Here is a 21,370-nt window from a genome sequence, read left to right as displayed (position 1 = left end):
CTTCTTTATCCATTCATCCATCAGTGGATATTTGGGCTTTTCCATACTTTGGCTATTGTTGATATTGCTGCTATAAACATTGGGGTGCATATGCCCCTTTGAAACAGCATACCTGTATCCCTTGGATAAATACTAGTAGTGCAATTGCTGGATCATAGGGTAGTTCTATTTTTAACTTTTTGAGGAACCTCCATACTGTTTTCCAGAGTGGCTGCACCAGCTTGCATTCCCAACAACAGTGCAAAAGAGATCCTCTTTCTCCACATCCTTGCCAACATCTGCTCTTGCCTGAGTTGTTAATGTTAGCCATTCTGACCGGTGTGAGGTGGTGCCTCATTGTGGTTTTGATTTGTATTTCCCTGATGATGAGTGATGTGGAGCATTTTTCATGTGGCAGATGGCCATCTGAATGTCCAACTTCTTTGGAGAAGTGTCTATTCATGTCTTTTGACCATTTCTTCACTGGATTATTTGTTTTTTTGGGGTGTTGAGTTTGATAAGTTCTTTATAGATTTTGGATACTAGCCCTTTATCTGATAGGTCGTTTGCAAATATCTTCTCCCATTCTGTCAGTTGCCTTTTAGTTTTGCTGATTGTTTCCTTCTCTGTGCAGAAGCTTTTTATTTTGATGAGGTCCGCATAGTTCATTTTTGCTTTTGTTTCCCTTGCCTCCAGAGATGTGTTGAGTACGAAGTTGCTGTGGCCAAGATCAAAGAGGTTTTGCCTGCTTTCTCCTTGAGGATTTTGATGGCTTCCTGTCTTACATTGAGGTCTTTCATCCATTTTGAGTTTCTTTTTGTGTATGGTGTAAGAAAGCGGTCCAGGTTAATTTTCTGCATGTCTCTGTCCAGTTTTCCCAGCACCACTTGCTGAAGAGACTGTCTTTATTCCACTGAATATTCTTTCCTGCTTTGTCAAAGATTAGTTGGCCATATGTTTGTGAGAACCCACTTCTGGGTTTTCTGTTATGTTCCATTGATCTGAGTGTCTGTTCTTGTGCCAGTACCATATTGTCTTGATGATTACAGCTTTGGAATACAGCTTGAAGTCTGGACTTGTGATGCCTCCTGCTTTGGTTTTCCTTTTCGAGATTGCTTTGGCTATTCGGGGTCTTTTCTGGTTCCATACAAATTTTAGGATTGTTTGTTCTAGCTCTGTGAAGAATGCTGGTGTTATTTTGATAGGGATTGCATTGAATATGTAGATTGCTTTGAGTAGTATCGACATTTTAACAACATTTGTTCTTACTATTGAGGAGCATGGAATCTTTTTCCATTTATTTGCGTCTTCTTCAATTTCTTTTATAAGATTTCTATAGTTTTCAGTGTGTAGATTGTTCACCTCTTTGGTTAGATTTATTCCTAGGTATTTTATGGTTTTTGGTGCAATTGTAAATGGAATCAATTCCTTGATTTCTGTTTCTATTGCTTCATTGTTGGTGAATAGGAATGCAACTGATTTCTGTGCATTGATTTTATATCCTGTCATTTTGCTGAATTCATGGACCAGTTCTAGCAGTTTTTTGCTGAAATCTTTGGGGTTTTCCATATTAAGTATCACGTCATCTTCAAAGAGTGAAAGTTTGACCTCCTCCTGGCTGATTTGTATGCCTTTTATTTCTTTGTGTTGTCTGATTGCAGAGGCTAAGACTTCCAACACTACGTTGAAAAACACTGGCGAGAGTGGTCTTGTTCCTGACCTTAGGGGGAAAGCTCTCAGATATTCCCCACTGAGGATGATATTGGCATTCATATATAGCTTTTATGATCTCAAGGTATAATACTTTTTTCCTACTTTCTTGAGGGTTTTTGTCTAGAAAGGATGCTGTATTTTGTCAGATGCTTTCCTTGCATCTGTTGAGAGGATCATGTGGTTCTTGTCTTTTCTTTTATTAATGTGATGAATCAGCCCTGCATCCCAGGTAGGGATTCAGGTAGGATTCACCACTTCATTGTGGTGAATAATTTTTTTAATGTATTGTTGGATCTGGTTGGCTAATATCTTGTTGAGGATTTTTGCATCCATGTTTATCAGGGAAATTGGTCTTAGTTCTTCTTTGTAGTGGGGTCTTTGTCTGGTTTTGGAATCAAGGTAATGCTGGTTTCATAGAAAGAATTTGGAAGTTTTCCTCCCATTTCTATTTTTTAGGACAGCTTCAAAAGGATAGGTTTTAACTCTTCCTTAAATGTTTGGTAGAATTCCCTTGGAAAGCTATCTGGCCCTGGACTCTTGTTTTTTTGGGAGATTTTTTTATTACTAATTTGATTTCTTTACTGGTAATGGTCTGTTCCAATTTTGTATTTCATCCTGTTTCAGTTTTGGTAGTTTATATGTTTCTAGGAACTTGTCCATTTCTTCCAGATTCCCCATTTTATTGGTGTATAATTGCTTAAAATGTTGTCTTATTGTTTTTATTTCTGCTGTGTTGGTTGTGATCTCTCCTCTTTCTTGATTTTATTTATTTGGCTCCTTTCCTTTTTCTTTTTGATTAAACTGGCTAGTGGTTTATCAATTTTGTTAACTCCTCAAAGAACCAGCTTCTGGTTTCATTGATCTGTTTTACTGTTTTTGTTTTGTTTTGGTTTGTTTTGGTTTGGTTTGGTTTGGTTTGGTTTGGTTTGGTTTGGTTTGGTTTTGATACCATTGATTTCTGCTCTACTCTTTATTATTTCCTGTCTTCTGCTGGTTTTGGGTTTTGTTTGCTGTTCTTTTCCCAGATCTTTTAGGTGTAAGGTTACGTTGTGGATCTGAGACCTTTCTTCTTCCTGTACGAAGGCCTGGATTGCTATATACTTCCCTCTTAGGACTGCCTTTGCTGCATCCTAGAGGTTTTGGGCTGTGGTGTTATCATTTTCATTGGCTTCCATGTACTTTTTAATTTCCTCTTTAAGTTCTTGGTTAGGCCATTCATTCTTTAGTAGGATGTTCTTTAGTCTCCAAGTATTTGTTATCTTTCCAAATTTTTTCTTGTGGTTGATCTCGAGTTTCATATCATTGTGGTCTGAAAATATGCACGCTATGATCTCGATCTTTGGAACTTGTTGAGGGCTGATTTGTGTCCCAGCTGGTGATCTATTCTGGACAGCGTTCCATGTGCACTGGAGAAGAATGTATATTCCACTGTTTTAGGATAAAATGTTCTGAATATATATGTTAAGTCCATCTGGTCCAGTGTGTCATTCAAAGCCATTGTTTCCTTGTTGACTGTCCGTTTAGATGATTTCTCCATTGTTGTAGGTGGGGTGTTGAAGTCCCCTACTATGATGGTATTATTATCATTGAGTTTCTTATGTTTGTGATTAACTGATTTATGTATTTGGGTGCTCACACATTTGGAACTTAAATGTTTACAATTGCTAGGTCTTCTTGGTGGATAGACCCCTTCATTATGATATAACAGCCTTCTTCATCTCTTGTTACAGTCCTTATTTTAAAATCTAGATTGTCTGATATAAGTATGGCTACTCTGGCTTTCTTTTGTCAACCATTAGCATGATAGATGTTCTCCATCCCCTTACTTTTCAATTTGAAGGTGTCTTTAGGTCTAAAGTGGGTCTCTTGTAAACAGCATATAGATAGCTCTTATTTTCTTATCCATTCTGTTACCCTATGTCTTTTGATTAGAGCATTTAGTCCATTGATATTTAGAGAGAGTACTGAAACATATGAATTTATTGCCATTATGTTTCCTGTAGAGTTGGGAGTGTCTGATGGTGTTCTCTGGTCCTTTCTAGTCTTTGTTGCTTTTGGTATTTATGTATGTATGTATGTATGTATGTATGTATGTATGTATTTATAATTTGTGCATTCATTCATTCATTTATTGCTTTTCTCCCCTCAGAGAGCCCCCCTTAAAATTTCTTGCAGGGCTGGTTTAGTGTTCATGAACTCCTTTATTTTTTGTCTGGGAAACTTTTAATCTCTCCCTCTATTTTGAATGACAGCCTTGCTGGATAAAGAATTCTTGGCTGCATATTTTTCCGATTTAGCACATTGAATATATCCTGCCATTCCTTTCTGGCCTGCCAAGTTTCTGTGGATAGGTCTGCTGCAAACCTGATCTGTCTTCCCTTGTAGGTTAAGGACTTTTTTCCCCTTGCTGCTTTCATGATTCTTTCTTTGCTTGAGTATTTTGTGATTTAGACTATGATGTGCTTTGTCGATGGTCGGTTTTTGTTGAATCTAATGGGAGTCCTCTGTGTTTCCTGGATTTTGATGTCTGTGTCATTTCCCAGGTTAGGAAAGTTTTCCACTATGATTTGCTCACATAACCCTTCTACGCCTATTTCTCTCTCTTCATCTTCTGGGACCCTTATGATTCTGATGTTGTTCCTTTTTAATGAATCACTGATTTCTCTAATTTTTAAATCATGTTCTTTTGCCTTAGTCTCCCTCTTTTTTTATGCTTCATTATTCTCCATAAGTTTGTTGTCTATATCGCTGATTTGCTGCTCTTCCTCATCCACTCTTGCCGCCTTGGCAAGCATTTGAGATTGAAGCTCAGTTATAGCATTTTTTTATTTCATCTTGACTAGCTTTTACTTTGTTTTTATCTCTGAAGAAAGGGATTCTAATATATTTTCAACCCCAGCTAGTATTCTTATTATCATGATTCTAAATTCTGGTTCAGATATCTTGCTTGTATCTCTGTTGATTAAGTCCCTGGCTGTTGTTTCTTTCTGCTTTTTCTTTTGAGTGAATTCCTTTGTTTCATAATTTTGAAGGAAGAAAAGGAATAAGGTAAAAACAAATTAAAATTAAAAAATTAAAAACAACACACACACACACACACACACACACACACACGCACACAGAAATCAAATAAATGATGCTAGATCCTAGGTGTGTTTTGGTCTGGGTGTTGAAAGGAGCTTGATAGATTAGAGAAAAAGTGGGGGAGAAAAAAGAAAAAGAAAAAGAAAAAAAAAGGAAAATGTTTGAAAATTTGAAATAATGAATAGAATAAAATAGAATAAAATGAAACGATGGGAGTAAAATAGAATTTGAAAAATTTACAAAAAAGTAAAAAATATAGTAGAAAAATTAAAGAAAAATATTTTTAATAAAAATTGAAAATAAAAATAATTTTTTCTTTCTGTATTCAAGAAAAAGAAAAGAAATGAAAAGAAAACAAAAAGAAAATTGAATAGATGGACCAGTGAACAGACTGAAATATGATTGAAATTACATCATTTTCCCCTAGAAGTCAAACTATGAAGCGATTTATAGTCCATAAACTAAGCAGGCATGGAGACGTGTGGTATTCCTGAAGAGCAAGCTTGGCCCAGTTGGGCGGGGCTTAGTGAAATGGCTCCACTCTCCACTAGATGACACTGCTTAGCTTACTCAGGTGGATTGTTGTGGCCCATGTAGATCTGTATGCACATGTGTGAGAGGGGTGAAAATGGCATCACCCAGCTACCCAGTCTTTAGTATCAGAACTCTCTTCTCCCCGACTAGCAATGGCGCACCCATCCTTTGTCTCTGGCTTCTGTCTACTCCCTGCTTTTACACTGTCCATTACCAAGCCATCAGGTTGCCAGGTGGCACCTCCCTCCTGAGTTTTATCTCAGATGCAGCTGTGTTTCCTGACCCCTCATTTCTGAGGACTGCAGCTTTGACCCGTTCTACCCCTCTGCAGGAGGGTCTCACCAAGTAAGGGCCAGGTGCTGGCTGTACCCAGGAAAGTTCACGGGACCGTGCTGCTGTTGATGCCCAGAAACTGCCGCTGGGTGACAGCCCAGCCCAGAAAAAGTTCACATGATCATGTAGCAGCAGCGTTTCAGGGATTATGGAAAATCACAACACACATCTGGCTCCAGGCTTCACTCTTCACAACCTTGTTCCAGCACCAGCGAATATGGTTGTTCTCCAGGGTCTGATGGGACCCTTGCCTGTGGGGAGTCCTCCCAGCAGGGGAACCGCCTCTCCTCATGTGGTCCAAAGACCTCCCAGACTTCACTCTGCTCCTGGGGATTCACCCTTCCCACCAGAGCACCTGCTGTTATCAAACTGCGGAGTTTCAGACTCTGCACTCCCCCTGTTTATACATTCTTAATGGAATTTAAACCCTCTCCTTTCTCCTTTCTCCCTTTTTAGTTCAGTCCCTGCAGCTGTTTCCACTTTTCCACTTTCTCTCCAGCTGCTTTTGGTGGTGGTGGTGGGGTGCTTTTCCCGTATTCTCCCCACCATCTCCATCCTCCCTCCACAAGCGGAAACCACTCTCTTCCCTCTGTGGCTTCTGTCTCCCCCAGTTCATCTCTCTGCGCCACTGTGTTCTGTGGTTCAGGTTGTGCAGATTGTTGTGTAATCTTCACATCAGTTTTCTAGGTGTGCAGGATAGTTTAGTGTTTATCTGGCTCTATTTCATTCACACGAGACACAAAAAAACTTCCATGCTGTTCCGCCATCTTGGCTCCTCTTCTCTATTGTTCTAATTATAAAGAAGGTTACGTAAATGCTTCCTTAATTCCACTGCTGGTGGTGGAACATACATGAGAAATCCTAGGGCAACCATTAGGTGGCCTTAGCAGGGGCATGGTATACATTTTAATTCTTAAAATTGAACTTGTAAGAAACTTTTCCATACACCATACCAGGTTCTAAATCTTTTTTTTTTTTTTTTTTTTTTTTTTTGGCCATTTTCTTATTAACCTAGGACTATTAGGAACCGTTTTGAAAACATTTGGGACAAAGAACCTTAAAATTATGCCAGTGAATTTGTTAAGTAACAGAAACTTGTGCTTTGGAATTCAAATGTGGAGGACTGTGTTTCTGCTGTGCCCGAGACAATGATTCACAGATGACTTAATGATTTGGGAGTAAGGGAAAAAGAGTAAGGTGGGCTTCCTCATTTTGGAATACCTAAGTCTCAGGAGCTTGAAGGTTCTCCACAATAATGTTTCCTTTAATGACTTCAGTTTTGTATTCTAAGAAAAATGAAAATAAGCAAATGCTAAATCATCTAATCATTCAAAGAGCCAAATGGTTTAGTGGCCAAGTTCCCTCCTGTTCCAAGCAGCTGTAATAATGGAATGGAATAATTGGAACTGTCCCTCCTGTTCCAAGCAGCTGTAATAATACCGATAGAGGAACTGGTTGTAAAGGGTACAGGATATGGGCATGACAAATTCAAAAACATGAGTATGGCATGTCAACCTATCCTACATCCATATATAAGCATCCATTTCATTTGAATAAAACATCATTCCTGTTAAATTGATGTTAATTTGAATTGTATTGGTTGTATTGTTGTATAAGATCTAGAAACATCATGTTTATACCTCCTTTTATGTTGGCACCTAATGCATAGTGTGGTGCACGAGAAAATTTGTCTTATTTGTAGCCTCATGTTACTCAAATGAGAAAAACACTGAGTTAATTATAAACTAGTTCTCAGAAGACATGTGATTAGAAATAGATTAGAAACTGTCTTACCTCTAGGAGAGCCATCAAACTTGGATACTGGAACATCAGGAATGTGCCACAAAGTAATTCTTCCCGAGACTTCTCCAGAGAATAGTATCTTATAAAAAGGCTCTTTCCTTTCATTCATGTAGCCCATAACAAAGGAAAGGCCCTGGTCCAAAACAAAAAGTTAGATTTTATGTAGAAAAAAATATCTGAATATAAAATGACAACCCCTATTTTCAAATGGAGGAACAAGATTTCATAGGTTAACTGAATTGTTTCCATTTGCTTCCTGATCTTTCAAAAATTTCAGGTAACTTAAGTGACATTACCTCTTACTCAAGACAAAAAAAATTTTTATAAAATAAGCAAAGTCCACAGCTAGACTTCAGAGAGTTACTAAGACTATTTAACATGTACTTAATGTTCTGTGTCTGTATTACACATAATGTTAGAGGCTTTACATTTATTCCGCTAAATAATCCTCACATTAATTCTCTGAGGTTGGCACTATCATTGTCTCCATTTCCCAAATGAATAAACTGAGAGTGGAGAGGTTGATTTACCTAAAGTGTTATAGACAGCAAAGATTCCATGTCTTCATGACCATACCCTACTGTCCACTAAGGAGGCCTGATTTCTGTATGGTCCCTTAAGTTCCATTGTCAATTACAATAGCAACAAGTAATATATGTGTGGTAATTTTGTGTTATTAACATGCTTTCAACTTTCTGTTAACTACTTTTCATATTTAATATATTTGATTTTAAACATTCTAGGAGATCAGAAATAAAAATGAGTCCATAACATAAACAAGTAAATAAACAAATAAATACTAATATAATTAAGTATATAGTTATAGTTTATATTAATATATTATATATTTATGTACATAAGGTTATAATTTTGCTGAGGCAGAGTATGAATATTAAGCACCAGAGTTTTGGAAGACATGCTTTTATCAGTGTAATGGGTCTAGAGTCTCTAGTGCCTGAGTGCAGTGCAGATGTTCTTTGGGCAGACTTGCATATAGAGATTATGAACAAGGCATCAAAATTATTAAGAGATTATAAAAAAAAAACTTCTTTTGATGTACAAAGAAAAGTCACCCTGGAAAGAAAGCCAACTGCTGGTCCTAGAAGTAAAGAAGTCTAAGAAAGTGATAGATAGTTCCTCATTAGAAAATATGTTTGAAGGTCAGGACTTTGATGTATTATTGGAAAAGTTCTGTAATGTATCTGAGGAGTATTAAAGGCCAAAGCATTGCTATATTTATTCCTCACAACAAAGCTACAGAGTAAGTAAACACTGCCATTATTCCTGTTATGGAGAAAAGAAAACTAAGACAGGAAGAGAGGAAGAAAGGAATCCAAGAGCATACAACCAAGGTAGTCCTCCAACATGAGAGCACTGCAGAGGAGAAACAGCTCCTAGGAAGTTGCTTCTACAGATTTAGAAGGCACTTTCAAGTCTTATACTTCTCAATCCATCACTTTTGTAGGTGTTAGAAACTGTGTCAATACAATTTGGGTAAACCAGCAAACTAGCTTCTCAAACTCTCTTGACCTTGAAGAACCTTAGAACTGACTAGTTCCACTCCCTCATGATTTTGATACAGAGAAGCTGAGCCGTTACTCGGTTCCTGTGGTTGGTGGCAGGCAGCATGCCTCATTTCCCCCAACAGCATATGCTCCGGTGCTGCTGTTCTCCCTCTGTACCTACTATGCCACTGCCATTCATCACTTGCTCACACCCACACCTTGTCACCTCTGCCCTCGTCTTTTGCAGTATCCCTCTCTGATTCTGCTATTCACTTGGACACTCCCCTCAGAGCCCCTTACCATATGAACTCTGATTTGTCACCACAGTACCCAGGGTGTATCACAAGGAACACCTGCCCTACAGGAGGTAATAAAGTAGCCCTTAAGAGCGAATTCTCGGGGCACCTGTGTAGCTCAATTGGTTAAGCATCTGACTCTTGATTGTGGTTCAGGTCATGATCTCACAGTTCATGGGACTGAACCCCACATCAGGCTCTGTGCTGACAGCATGGAGCCTGTTTGGTGTTTGGGATCCTCCCTCTCCCTCTCTCCCTGCCCCTCCCCTGCTCCCTCTCTCTTTCTCTCTCTCAAAATAAATTAAGCATTAAAAAACCAAAACCAAAAACAACAAAAAAACCCAGCAAATGCTCTTGAGTTAACTGCCTGGGTTCAACTTCTGGTTTTAGCACATACTAACTCTATTAAAAGCACCAATTACTTGATTTAGACAATTTACTTAACCTCTCTGTGTCTCATTTTCCCTAAATGTGAAAGAAGTCCAGTAAAAACACCTACTCTATAGGATTGCTGTCAGGATTAATGAATTGATAAAGGTGAGGTGCTTAGAATGGTGCCCTGCATTTGGCACATACTCAGTACCTATGAACCATTCTTATTATCCACTTTTCGGAACAACTGAGAAACTTGCTCCAAAGTCCAACTGCCAGACTTGGGCCAAACTTCCCAGGTTCAAACCCTAGGAATTAACCTTTCTGAACATGATTTGCAAAGTGAGGCCATGGTGGGAATGCATGTAAATGGAGGAGTGTGTATATTTGATAATAACAAGGACTAAAAAAAAAATTACCCATCAGCATCATCGTTATTACTCTTAGTTCATGCACCCAAATTCCTTATATGCAATCTTCAGGCTATCTCTGCCTCAACTACCCCTTAACTCAGCACTGCAGAGTTACTCCACAGCTAAGACTCTGAAAGCCAGTACCTTATCTCAACAACCAGGACCCCTGCCACAGGCCTCAGTGATCATCAGCTGTCATTAGAACCTTGGGAGACTCTTACGAAGCTACTGAAAGGAAGGGCGAGTCTCATTTTGCTACTACAACTCCATCAGCAGATATATTCTGAACATCACAAATGGTAACTGTGGGAACATGTTACTGTTACACACTGAGATTTATGTCTATTGGTGCCATTCCAAAAGAAGAGTCTACTTAATACTACATATTTATAGAATACCCTTTTCTAAGCACCTTGTACTTATCAAACTTATCTCCCACCCCATCAAAATGTTACCTTCAAACTTCAGGAGCGATTAAGAAATCTTATAGTTAGTGAATATTGGCGATGTTTTGAATAAGGAAAACAATGTCAGACTTTAACTTCTGGCTGGACAAAGGGCAAGCAAGAGTGTGAGGGTGGGTAGACTAGCTTCTTTAAGCTTCCGATTATTCTATTCATATTTCACTGGCTTCCTAGTATTTCCCACGTTTGAGATAAATAACTGTCGTTGTCTAAACAAGAATTGTTGCAGGGCATCTGGGTGGCTCAGTCGGTTAAGCAGCCACCTCCAGCTCAGGTCATGATCTCGTGGTTCGTGAGTTTGAGCCCTGCGTCAGGCTCTGTGCTGACAGCTTGGAGCCTGCTTCAGATTTTCCCTCTCTCTCTCCCCTTCCCTCAATAGCATGTGTCCTCTTTCTCTCTCTCAAAAATAAACTTAAAAAAAAAAAGAATACTTAAAAATTATTGATAGATGATCCATAGATCTATGTCTTCATATTTTGAGGAACAAAATAAGGTGGCTTCCCCTAAGGTTAGTATTTTTTTTTAAGTTAATTTGCAATTGCTGTGTTTTTCTTCAGCACCAATATGTGCAATCGACTAGAAGATCTTAAAGGATACTACCCACATTTTAGCTTTTGGGGAAAACTGCTTTGTAAAAAGTGCATTCTGGTGCTAAAGGAAAGAATGGGCAGGCAGGTCCTTTACAAAATAACTAAAAATGCTTTTCTAAGTAAGCCACACTACTGCTCTTATAATCAACAGTGAAGCAAGACTCCATTGCCACTCACAGATGACTTTAGAAATAGTGTTTGATGCCACAATTCTGAAGTTTGCCTGTGCCCCAGTGGCACTTAGAGTTCTAATTTTGGGCTTGCAGTTTTTTAATCAAGTTTTTGCAACAAAACCCTATAGATATGTTAAAGGTACAATTACAGAACTATAGGTTCTCCAGTGGCTAAACTGCGAAATTAAGCAAACCATCAGTCCGTAAAAAAATAACGTTTCCTTGGTTGACACGTCAGTAATCCAAAGTCCTTATTCTCCATGAAATACCTCCTTGGATAATTAACGGATGACTAAGTCCACAGGTTAACAATCATAACAGCAAGAACAAACCTCATTTTGGTTAGCACTACTAAAATAAAACAACTTTAAATGATCAGACTTCATAGAGTGTAAAGATAAAATTCAGTCAAGTAAAAACACACAATTATATCCTCAAGTCTGCCAGGACTCACAATTATACTTGTTTTACCAAGAAAATTTATTCAGAAGAATAGCTAAACATATGCGAAAACGATAATATTGAGATTAAAAAAGCAGGATATAAACCATTTGATAAAATTTAAAAACTGGAGTAGACACATCAAAATGTTAATAACTTCATATCAAACCATTTTTCCAAAGGGTCAGTGAACAATATGTGTGTGTGGCAAGGTGCGGGGTGGGGGCGAGAGAGTGAGAGAGAATGAATATGGCAAAATGTTGACAATTGGTAGATGAGTGGAGGTAGATGATGGAGGGTAGGTGAGTGATCATTGTACTATTCTTGAAACTTTTTAAATATTTGAAAATTTTCCCATTAAAATAAGTAAATACATAAAATATATTCCTTGTGAATATTTATGGTGGCAAAATTATGAATTTTAGTTCCTCCACTTTTAACTTTTAATTTTAATTTTAACTTTCATAATTTTTCTATAACAAGTATATATCATTTAGTTACTCCAGCTTTAAAATATATATTTTTCGAAGGCAAAGTTTTCTCTTCAGTACCCATTAACAATTAGATTTGATTTTCTCGTTGACAACTTCATGTGATTCTTCCATTCAATTTTTTCAAGTCTGACTCTCTGTTACAGACAAAGCAACACTTATCTAAGACGCAGAGTGAAGCAGCTTTGAGGCAGTCACTCTCTCCTTGCATTACCTTATTTTCCTGCACAGAAGTAGAGCACAGTAAATGAGGATAAATGGTCTCTTTAAGCACTCTTCCATCAGCAGGGTATATGCTTTTTGAAAGCCCACTGCATGGTGAAAAATAAAAAGCAGAGTTGAGAACTTTGAGGTTCTTTATTCGTTTTTTTCCTCCTCCCACTTTCAAAAGCCGGATGGTACCATTCAAGTTTCTAAACTCTAGTTAGAAATTGTTGGGTTAATAATTACAAGTGACTTTTTGAAAACCCAGCACCAGCTGTACAAGTTATACATGGTTAATCTCATTCCTTCATCCCCTGCTGTTTCATACAAAGGCTGAAGCCTCCCAAGCCCAGAGTAAATCTTCTAGTGCCAAAGTTGTTTTGTTCTGGTTTTTGATCATGGGCAGCATGCAGGGATTTTTCCATAATAAACCTCCCAAAGTTCATTTTCTACCTGAATGTTTTGTATGCCGCTCCCATCTGAGCCCACCTGTTCAGCAGCTGATAGATAAAACTGTGACCATCTTCTGTCCAGATGATGATTCTGTGAGCAGCAAGCACCTCTCCCCCAGCAAAAAACTGCCCACTTCTGCTAACTTCGGTCCGCAGAAGGGAAAAATCACAATAGTCATAAACCTAAAATACAAAATTAATGATGTACATTAACAAAAGCTTCTAATCTAATCTGTCAATGAGATGAAAGATAAATTATGCTTATCAAGACTATTTAGATGGCAGTGTTAATGCAACAATATATTAAATATTAATAACAGGACACACTGTACTCATGCGCCAAGATAATTTTTTACTAGTACTTATTTTTTTCATTTATCCTAAGGTAGGTTTAATGAATAAACTTTATACCATTCCAGAATGTGCCCATTAAGCACAGAAGCCAAAAATCCCAAAATTTATATGTTATTTTATTCCTTCTATATGGTAGTCCAACTTCAACTTTTAAAAATTTGTTACACAAAAAGTTTACACAGCAGAAACCTTTTGATACACTACATATTTTATATTTTTGTTCAAAAATATAGTATCAACATATAAGTAAGATACTGTAGTTTTGTTAGCTGGGCCAGTTATATGAAACATTAAAGAAAAAGAGATGCTATCAAATGATAATAACTTAGCTCTTCTTTCTTGATGGAGAGATCAGTGAATATACTCATAAGAAAGTAGATTCTCTAAAAATGAATATAGCAACTATGCAGAAAAGGAACAAAGCCTATAAATAAAATCAATGTATGTAGATGAAAGGGTTTAGTTTGCTTTTTAATTTTAAAGTTCAGGCATCAAATTTTTAAAGTAATCCAGAGATAAATGCTCATTATTGTCATGGTCTGTTACTAATAAAATTGGGATCTACTTTATATATATAATATCCTGAGAAGCAAAACAGCTGAGTGCAGGCAGAGGAAAATTGATACAAATGGGTCATAAAAGACAACTAATTCAATTTATCGTGTCATTTTTATAATACCTTCCAACATTTAGAAAATACCACCAATAAAAGTCTCTCCGTATATGTGCAAAATCGTATTGCCCGGCAGTTCAGGGAGTCGAGAAATTTGGATTCCTTCTCGTAGACATCTTGTTTTTCCTTCAGAAGGAATGAGAACACTTTAGTGCCGGTTCTAGGTAATTTATACATGACTTGCTCTGCTGTACACCTGAAGTAGATCAGATCATTTTTATAAAAAACAAAAAACAAAACACAACTACCCCAGTTTCCTTTTGAGTTCCCTGAACTAAGAAATCACTTCACAAGAGAAACCATGAACAGGAAACCCACTTGGCTTAAAGGATTCCTCATATATAATCATTCCTACAAGCATTCTGTGGGGCACTGTGCTGGATGCTGAGAATGTAAAGATAGGAATAAGTTTCTCATTTTCAGATGTGGTGGAAAGACAAAACAAAAAAAGTAACATATTAAAAAAAAACAACTGCAGTACCTTAACTGCTAAAAAAGAAAAATGAATAAGTACTTTGAAAAAACAAAAGCATGGCCAACACAGAACATCTAGAATACCATATTCACAGTAAGTTTCTAATGATGCTGGTGTGTGTTTCTTGGGCTCATTATGGCAACACAATTCCTAGGCTTCCTCTAGGAATTTCCAAGAAATTCCAAAGGAGAGCTCAGAGCATGGGGCAGCTGAAACAATTTTATCGTCAGCATATAGAATATGACTGTTTTTTTGTCCACCACCTCAAATTGTAGCCTGATGCAGGAACAGGTGAATATACTCGACTCCCAGTGCATGTGACCCCAGCTGTTCACAGTCATCTTCCTGCCACTGCTCACATACACTCAGAAGAAAGGGGTTCTTTCTGCTGTAAGGGTCAGAAAGATATTCTTCTATGATGGACTTTATTTTTATTAAAATGTAATCAATGTGTGTGTGTGTGTGTGTGTGCGTGGGTGTGGGTGTGGGTGTGGGTGTGTACACGCACGTGCCCATAAAAACATTTGTATATGCCCTGAGAACAGGTTGGAAGGATACAGTCTAATTGTTATCAATTAGAGGAGTGATGGGGGGAGTACACAGAGGTAAAATTTATATACTTCTACATTATTTGAACTCTTAACAATGAGCAGGTAACACCTTTATAATTAATTTTAAAAAACCAATAAATATGCTTGAAATTGGAGAATAAAGAATAGAGTTTCACAAACCAACCTGAATGCTGTTGATAGATGAAGAGAGATCCCATACTTTGAGCTCACCAGCTACTGATACCACCAAGAGAGAATCTTCTGTAAAAACAAGAAAGGTCACATAAAAGTTGACCACTGTTATAAGTGGTTGCTGTAGAGATCATTTCACAGTCATTTAAGGATTATATAGGGTTACGTAGGTGGAACATATTCAACTTTAGGGTTATTTTTCTGATAAAAAATAAACACTTTAGATCACATTTTAAGTTTGTTTCAAAATGTCAAAATGACCCCCATGTAATAGAGAGCCACTAAAAGCAGAGCCACATTGCAAATGATTATGTTGTCAACATTCCATCTTCTTATTTCAGAAATAAGTAAGGAGCCAACCTTCCCTCATTACAGAAATCGAATTATCTTCTTTACTACATCCAGAAGACACAGCAAAGCAAAAGTTCCAAGCGTCTTGCTAATCCACCACAAATGCCTGCTTGTCACTCCTGAAATGTACCGATGAACTGGGTCATGGAAACACGGTCTCCTCTTTTCATTTCATCTTGACCTCTTGCTGACTTTCTAACGACTTGAACCATTGGCTTGGGTGTTGTCAGTTTTTTGATTTGGCTTAGAGAACTATCCCCACCAACAGGTAAACATAAATAAGTATTCTGAGCTCTTGCCCAGTAGCTCAACACATAGTTCAAAAGTGATCTTTTTATATGCATTCTCTTAGTGTTCTGTAAGACCCAACTATTACCTTGAATTCTCATGGAGTGTACAATGCACAGGCAGTTGATCCAATCAGGAGACTGAGATGATATAAAAGTGTGAATAACAGCCAAACTTTTAGCATCGATGATAAGAACATCTTGATATTCTCCACAACACAAAAGCCAGCCTTCCCCTGTCATCCGGAAGGAGCAGTGGTAATACTATGGAAATGGAATTCAAAGCAAGAGTTTAATTATCACTAGCAATTAACAGAATTTGGGCCATGGTGAAGACTCCTCTGATTTTAGTTTTATCATCTATTCAATGAAGCTATTTACTTGAATGAATAGCAAGTTAAGTTTCTTTTAGTTCAATGATTCCACATTGCTAAAGTATTGATTTGGGGCTTGAGTCTCCTTTGTATTTCAGTATTTTTCCTGAGAAAGTGGGATCTTTTTAGGAAGAATGACTCTTACTCCAATCATAGAAAGTTCACAATTGTTTTATTTCTAGAATGCTATGTAGAAATAGACAGCAACAAAAATCAGGTTCTACTGGCAACACTGCTTCATGTTAATAAGAAACAAACGTGTTTGAAGAGTGTGTGAGGAATTCTAGTGCCAAGTAAGTTTTGAGAACAGCTTTTATCAAAGATTGAGTAACACATTCTACTCCAGAAAGACTCTCTCACTATTAAGATTTTGGCACCACAAAGGAGTTTGTGAATATTGCAGTGCAAGTCCTCAATGCTAAAAGCAATGAGTAAAACATTAAAAAACACTGTCAGCACCATTGGTATAATGCAACTGCCTGACCTGTATGCTGGGAGTCCATCTACCAAAAGGTAAAATCTCTTTTAAATACTGGGAAATAAAGGTATAGCCATAAAAGGTATGGCTATACCTTTTGCTCTCTTTTCCTAAATAAGAAATTCAGAAATTAAGAACCTATCCACCTAAAAATAGTTAAAATTAAAGACAAGAAAACCTTTTTTGCTTTATAAAATAATTTGTCATTAAAACCGCATCTTTCTACGTGTGTATCTGTGTGTGTGTGTGTGTGTGTGTGTGTGTGTGTGTGTGTGTGTGTGTGTTTGGAGTGTAACTAAGAAAAACAAACTGTCTTTCAAATGTACCTATGTTAGAAAGACACAAAAATAAAGGAAGAATCAGGAAAACAATTCTTGAATAGTTAACTTTGGGGGGAAAATGCCAAAATAACAGATGATAACTGACAGTGTTCTATTTCAGGAACAAAAGAAAAATTAAAGAAAAGAATATCCCCCCCCCAAAGACATTTCTGTAAATATGTGCCTAGAAAATGCTCTAAAGGGATTGTAGAATCCAGAAATGTTCTGAAGGGACTGAATGTACTTACACAGATTGCAGTGTGCCTGTAAGGAAGCGTGGCCTTCTCCACACGCTGTCCGTTCGTGACATTCCAAACACACATCTCCCTAGCAGAGATAACTTGGTATTATTCTCTGTCATTTCCAGTCAATTGGCTGAAATAATTTTTGTGCCACCAAGTTTTTCTGTAGTGCTGCACTTAAATGCAACCTGATCGTTTATGTGGCTTTTTGTTACAGATTACTGAGCAAGAAAATGTTGTGGTCATTAGCAGGGATGACATACTGTATCTGTGTCTTTTTGTTTGGGTAATTACACCCTGCCGCCAGCCTACAGACCTTACCTTAGCACCAACCTGACCTAAAACAAATTGTGTGGATACAGCTATCACAGTCTGTTAGAGTGACAGTACAACAATCTTTCCATGGAAACTGCATCCTCTTGAAAATGGTTTATTTCACTGAACTTAAACTACATATTCTGAAAAGCATAACGCATCAAGGGCTGCATCTTCTGGAGCCGAGGTATCATTTTTATAAAAATAAACAGTGCCACCAAGAGGCTATATTTGGTCTATAATTGATAATGGTTTATTTCTTTGCTTATCCTGAAATGCTGAAATCACACTTGCTGCTGCATGTTTAGAAAATTCTAATTGTTTACAAAACTCTGACTTGGTTGCATATATGTTACAAAGATGTACATACCATTAGGAAACACAGTGATAAAATGCATCCAAGTATAGGGCAATTTAAATCTATGTGATTTCAGTTCACAAAAACCAGAATGGCTGCTTTAGAGTTGTTTGGTAATATTCTTCAGTTTTCACACTTCCATCACATAAGCAAAACTTTCCATGAAAAAATTAAGGATAGCTTTATTAGCTCTAAGGGAGAAGCTGCTATTAAGAAGCAAAAGATACGAATTAATCATAGTAAATGCTAGATGCATTTGGTGTTTGCCAGCCTTTTTGTTTTTCTGGCCAAACACTGGAAATCAATCTTTAAATCAGTGGTTCTCTACCTGGGGCGATTTTGTCTCCCAAAGGACATCCGACAATGATAAGAGATTTTTGGTTGTCACAACCAGGAACACACTACTGGCATCTAGTGGGGAAAGGCCAGGAATGCTGCTAAATATCCAGCAATGCACAGGAGGGCCCCACAACAAAGAATTCTCCCGGTGCTCCAAAATGTCCTTAGTACTGAAGCTGAGAAATGATGTTCTAGACATAAAAACAAAATATTCATAGTTTTTTCTCTCTGTTTATATCCAAACGTATTCCAAAAAGGATTTGAGGCAATATGAAAACTCATGCAACTCAATAAAACAAAGGGAAAATGTGCACACGTGTGTGTGTGTGTGTGTGTGTGTGTGTGTGTGTGTGTGAAATAAAACTAGGAAAAAAGGTAGAAATTGAAATAATATATCTCAAAGGTAAAAAAAGTGTCAAAGATAAAAATAAATAGAACTTTAAGTCACTATTAATATAAAAGTTTAGCTTCATAAGGAATTAGAGTTTATTAACATGGTTCTCAACTCTAGCTGTACATCGCCTGTGCATATTTCAAAAATTATCCATAGAGATTCTAATTCCATGGCTCTGTGTTGGAGTCCCCACATGTTGGTTTTGCAAAGCTCCTGGTCATTAATCTGTTTCTAGATAAGGCTATCTCTAAACCAGTGGTTCTCAACTGGCTATACATGAGAGTTATCAGGGAACTTTTTAAAAATACTGGGGCTAGGACCCAGACATCAAGCCATGCTAATAAAATCCCATTTTCCAAGGTTGGAGCCTGTATCAGTAAAAGCTCTCTCCATGATACCAATGTTTCTCTTGGATTCTAATGTTTTCTCTATTTGTTTGCTTATTATCTTATTTTCTTTCTTAAAGTAAGAAAATATATATACAAAAATACCACAAAGCAAAAATTGACTCTTATGCTTAGCAGTTCTTTTTAAGAAAAGAAAGCAAATGTGTTGTGTTTCAAAAATAGCATTGACATTTTAGGTGGAACAGTACAAGTTACATATTTAATAAGAACACAGGAAAATTAACTGTTAAAATGTACATTCTTCTTTTCCTTTTGAAATACTGTTACCAAAGTTTCTACACAGATTAAATCATCTTCAATTAAAAAGGAAGCTTAACTCAAAAAAATTGTTTAACAATTGCCAAAATTTTTAAATTTTTGATTTTTTAAATTTCAGTTAAAAGAGGAACACAGAGGAAAGTATCTGCAACATATAAAATTAGAAAATTGTTAAATTCCCACTGATTTCCTTAAGAAAAGCCCCCCCCCCCTTTTTACTCAATCTGTATCTCTACCTCAGCAGCTCAATAAAAATTCATCCAGTGGATAAGCAGATCAGTCACCACTCTTATATCCACTGTTCTACTTTCAGAAATAGACTATTTTCTTTGGTCCATGCTTATTCTTATATTTATTTGCCTATAAAGTTGTTATGATTATAATTTTAATAAAACATCTAGAGGGAGAGGAGACAAACATGGTTTGCCATCTTGAATCCAAGTCCCTTATGTTCTTCAAACTCTCTTTTATCTTCCATGATACTTTTAGGGTTTCATTGGCATTCTCAGGTTCCATTCTGCTTCTGGAATGCTGGTTTCCCTTAGTTTTGTCTTAGGCTTTCTTACCATCTCACATTTCGCACTCTCTCTGGGTGAATTATCTACTCCCATCACTTCAGGTAGCACCCATATGATGTTGGAATCCCAGACCAATTCACTGAGCTCTACATTTCCATACACAACTGGCTATTAGATGTCTGTACCTAAATGACTTGCAAGACTTCACACTCTTCATATTCACAATGAAGCAAAACATCTGCCTGCCTTAGTTTTCTATTCTCAGTGAATGGTATCATCACCAATGAGTTTCCCAAGTCATTCTTGACATCACACTTTCTCTCACTGCCCCCATGTTCAGTACTCACTATACCAGATGTGTTCTCTGAACAAGCAGCATCAGCATTGTCCAGGAAACGTCTTAGAAATGCAAGTTCTTGAACCTTAGCCTGGACCTACTGAACCCATATCTCTGGAAGTGGGGCCAGAAGTCTGTTACTTAAACCAGCTCTGTAAGTGGTCCTACTGCAAGCTCAGGTTGGAGAAGCACTGCCCTGGAAGACTCTAAGACTGGGTACTTGCCCAACTTTCTTACTTCTCGCTTGTGATTAAAAATTTTTTTAATAAGTAATAACCCCCTTTATCAATGCCAAGGCTTTTTTTGCCTTAAGGTTTTATTAACTACATGTATTTATTAACATAAAATATTTACATAGCAAATATCAACATTTTGGTCATTATTCATCTGGTAAATCTTTTTTCCATCCATTTACTTTTAACCTTTCTATGTCCTTATGCTGTTTTTGTCTTTTAAATTGTATGACCATCTATGTGATTTAACTAGAGGGCTCGGTCTCAATTGAGATTATGGTTTTAGTCAGATTTATCTCAACTACATTATTCTGTGCTTTCTATTTGCCCCATTTATTTTGTCTCCTTTGGATTAAATAACATTATTTTTCTTTTCCAAATTGGAAGTTCTGTATTCTATTTCTTTTATTTTGATTTCTTCTATCTGTTCTTTTAGCAGCTACCCTGGAAATATGTACATCTAGCTTTTTTTTTTTTTTTTTGTACATCTAGCTTAAAGCCTAAAGTTATTCAACATCTTTACCCACCTCTAGAACAAGAACATGTGGAATCTGATCACTACACTATCCTATGTGATTGTTGACTAGAATTGACATATTTATAGATTGTGTGCATATATGGCGGTGGGGGGTGGGAGGTATATATAAACATTATTGTCTTCTAATCTATATTTATTTGCATTTTCTAAAACGTTGCTGGTTTTGTTCAATATTCCTTCTTCCATCTCAGCTCTTCTGTATGAAATCATTGTGTTTCTTACTGAAGAATGTCATTTATAATTCTGGTGCTTATAGAGGGTCTATGGGCAGTGAACATTAGTATTTGTCTTAAATACTTACTTAAATAGTTAGCATTATATTAATACTTATTAATACTTAGATACTTAAGTACTAATTACTTAAATATTTAATAAATGCTTAACATTTGTCTTAAATACCTATTGTGACTTTATTTTTTAAAAGACATTTTCACTAGAGATACAATTCTAAGTTGGCAGTTATTTTCTCTCAGCTTTTTGAAGATATTTCACTGCTGTCTAGTTTCCATTTTACTGTTGAGAAGTCAGC

General features: G+C 36.9%; 1 protein-coding gene across 7 annotated transcripts in view; it reads right to left on the bottom strand.

Annotated features, from left to right (window-relative positions):
- WDR72 (WD repeat domain 72) overlaps positions 1 to 21,370 on the bottom strand; it is a 230,900-nt gene that overhangs the window by 177,255 nt on the left and 32,275 nt on the right. For 6 of the 7 annotated variants that reach the window (XM_023255333.2, XM_023255335.2, XM_023255334.2 and 3 more), the window contains exons 4-10: positions 17,151 to 17,229; positions 15,820 to 15,994; positions 15,085 to 15,161; positions 13,881 to 14,000; positions 12,885 to 13,030; positions 12,406 to 12,502; positions 7,438 to 7,579 (exon numbers count right to left, since the gene is read on the bottom strand). In XM_023255333.2, the coding sequence (XP_023111101.2) occupies positions 7,438 to 7,579; positions 12,406 to 12,502; positions 12,885 to 13,030; positions 13,881 to 14,000; positions 15,085 to 15,161; positions 15,820 to 15,994; positions 17,151 to 17,229 (836 nt within the window). Of the gene's footprint in view, positions 1 to 7,437; positions 7,580 to 12,405; positions 12,503 to 12,884; positions 13,031 to 13,880; positions 14,001 to 15,084; positions 15,162 to 15,819; positions 15,995 to 17,150; positions 17,230 to 18,145; positions 18,348 to 21,370 lie in introns of all 7 variants that reach the window. The other variant, XM_045059292.1, reaches the window with a different exon arrangement.

This window comes from Felis catus, chromosome B3, assembly GCF_018350175.1.
Source record: "Felis catus isolate Fca126 chromosome B3, F.catus_Fca126_mat1.0, whole genome shotgun sequence".
NCBI lineage: Eukaryota > Metazoa > Chordata > Mammalia > Carnivora > Felidae > Felis > Felis catus.
This window is presented reverse-complemented; position numbering and strand designations above follow the sequence as displayed.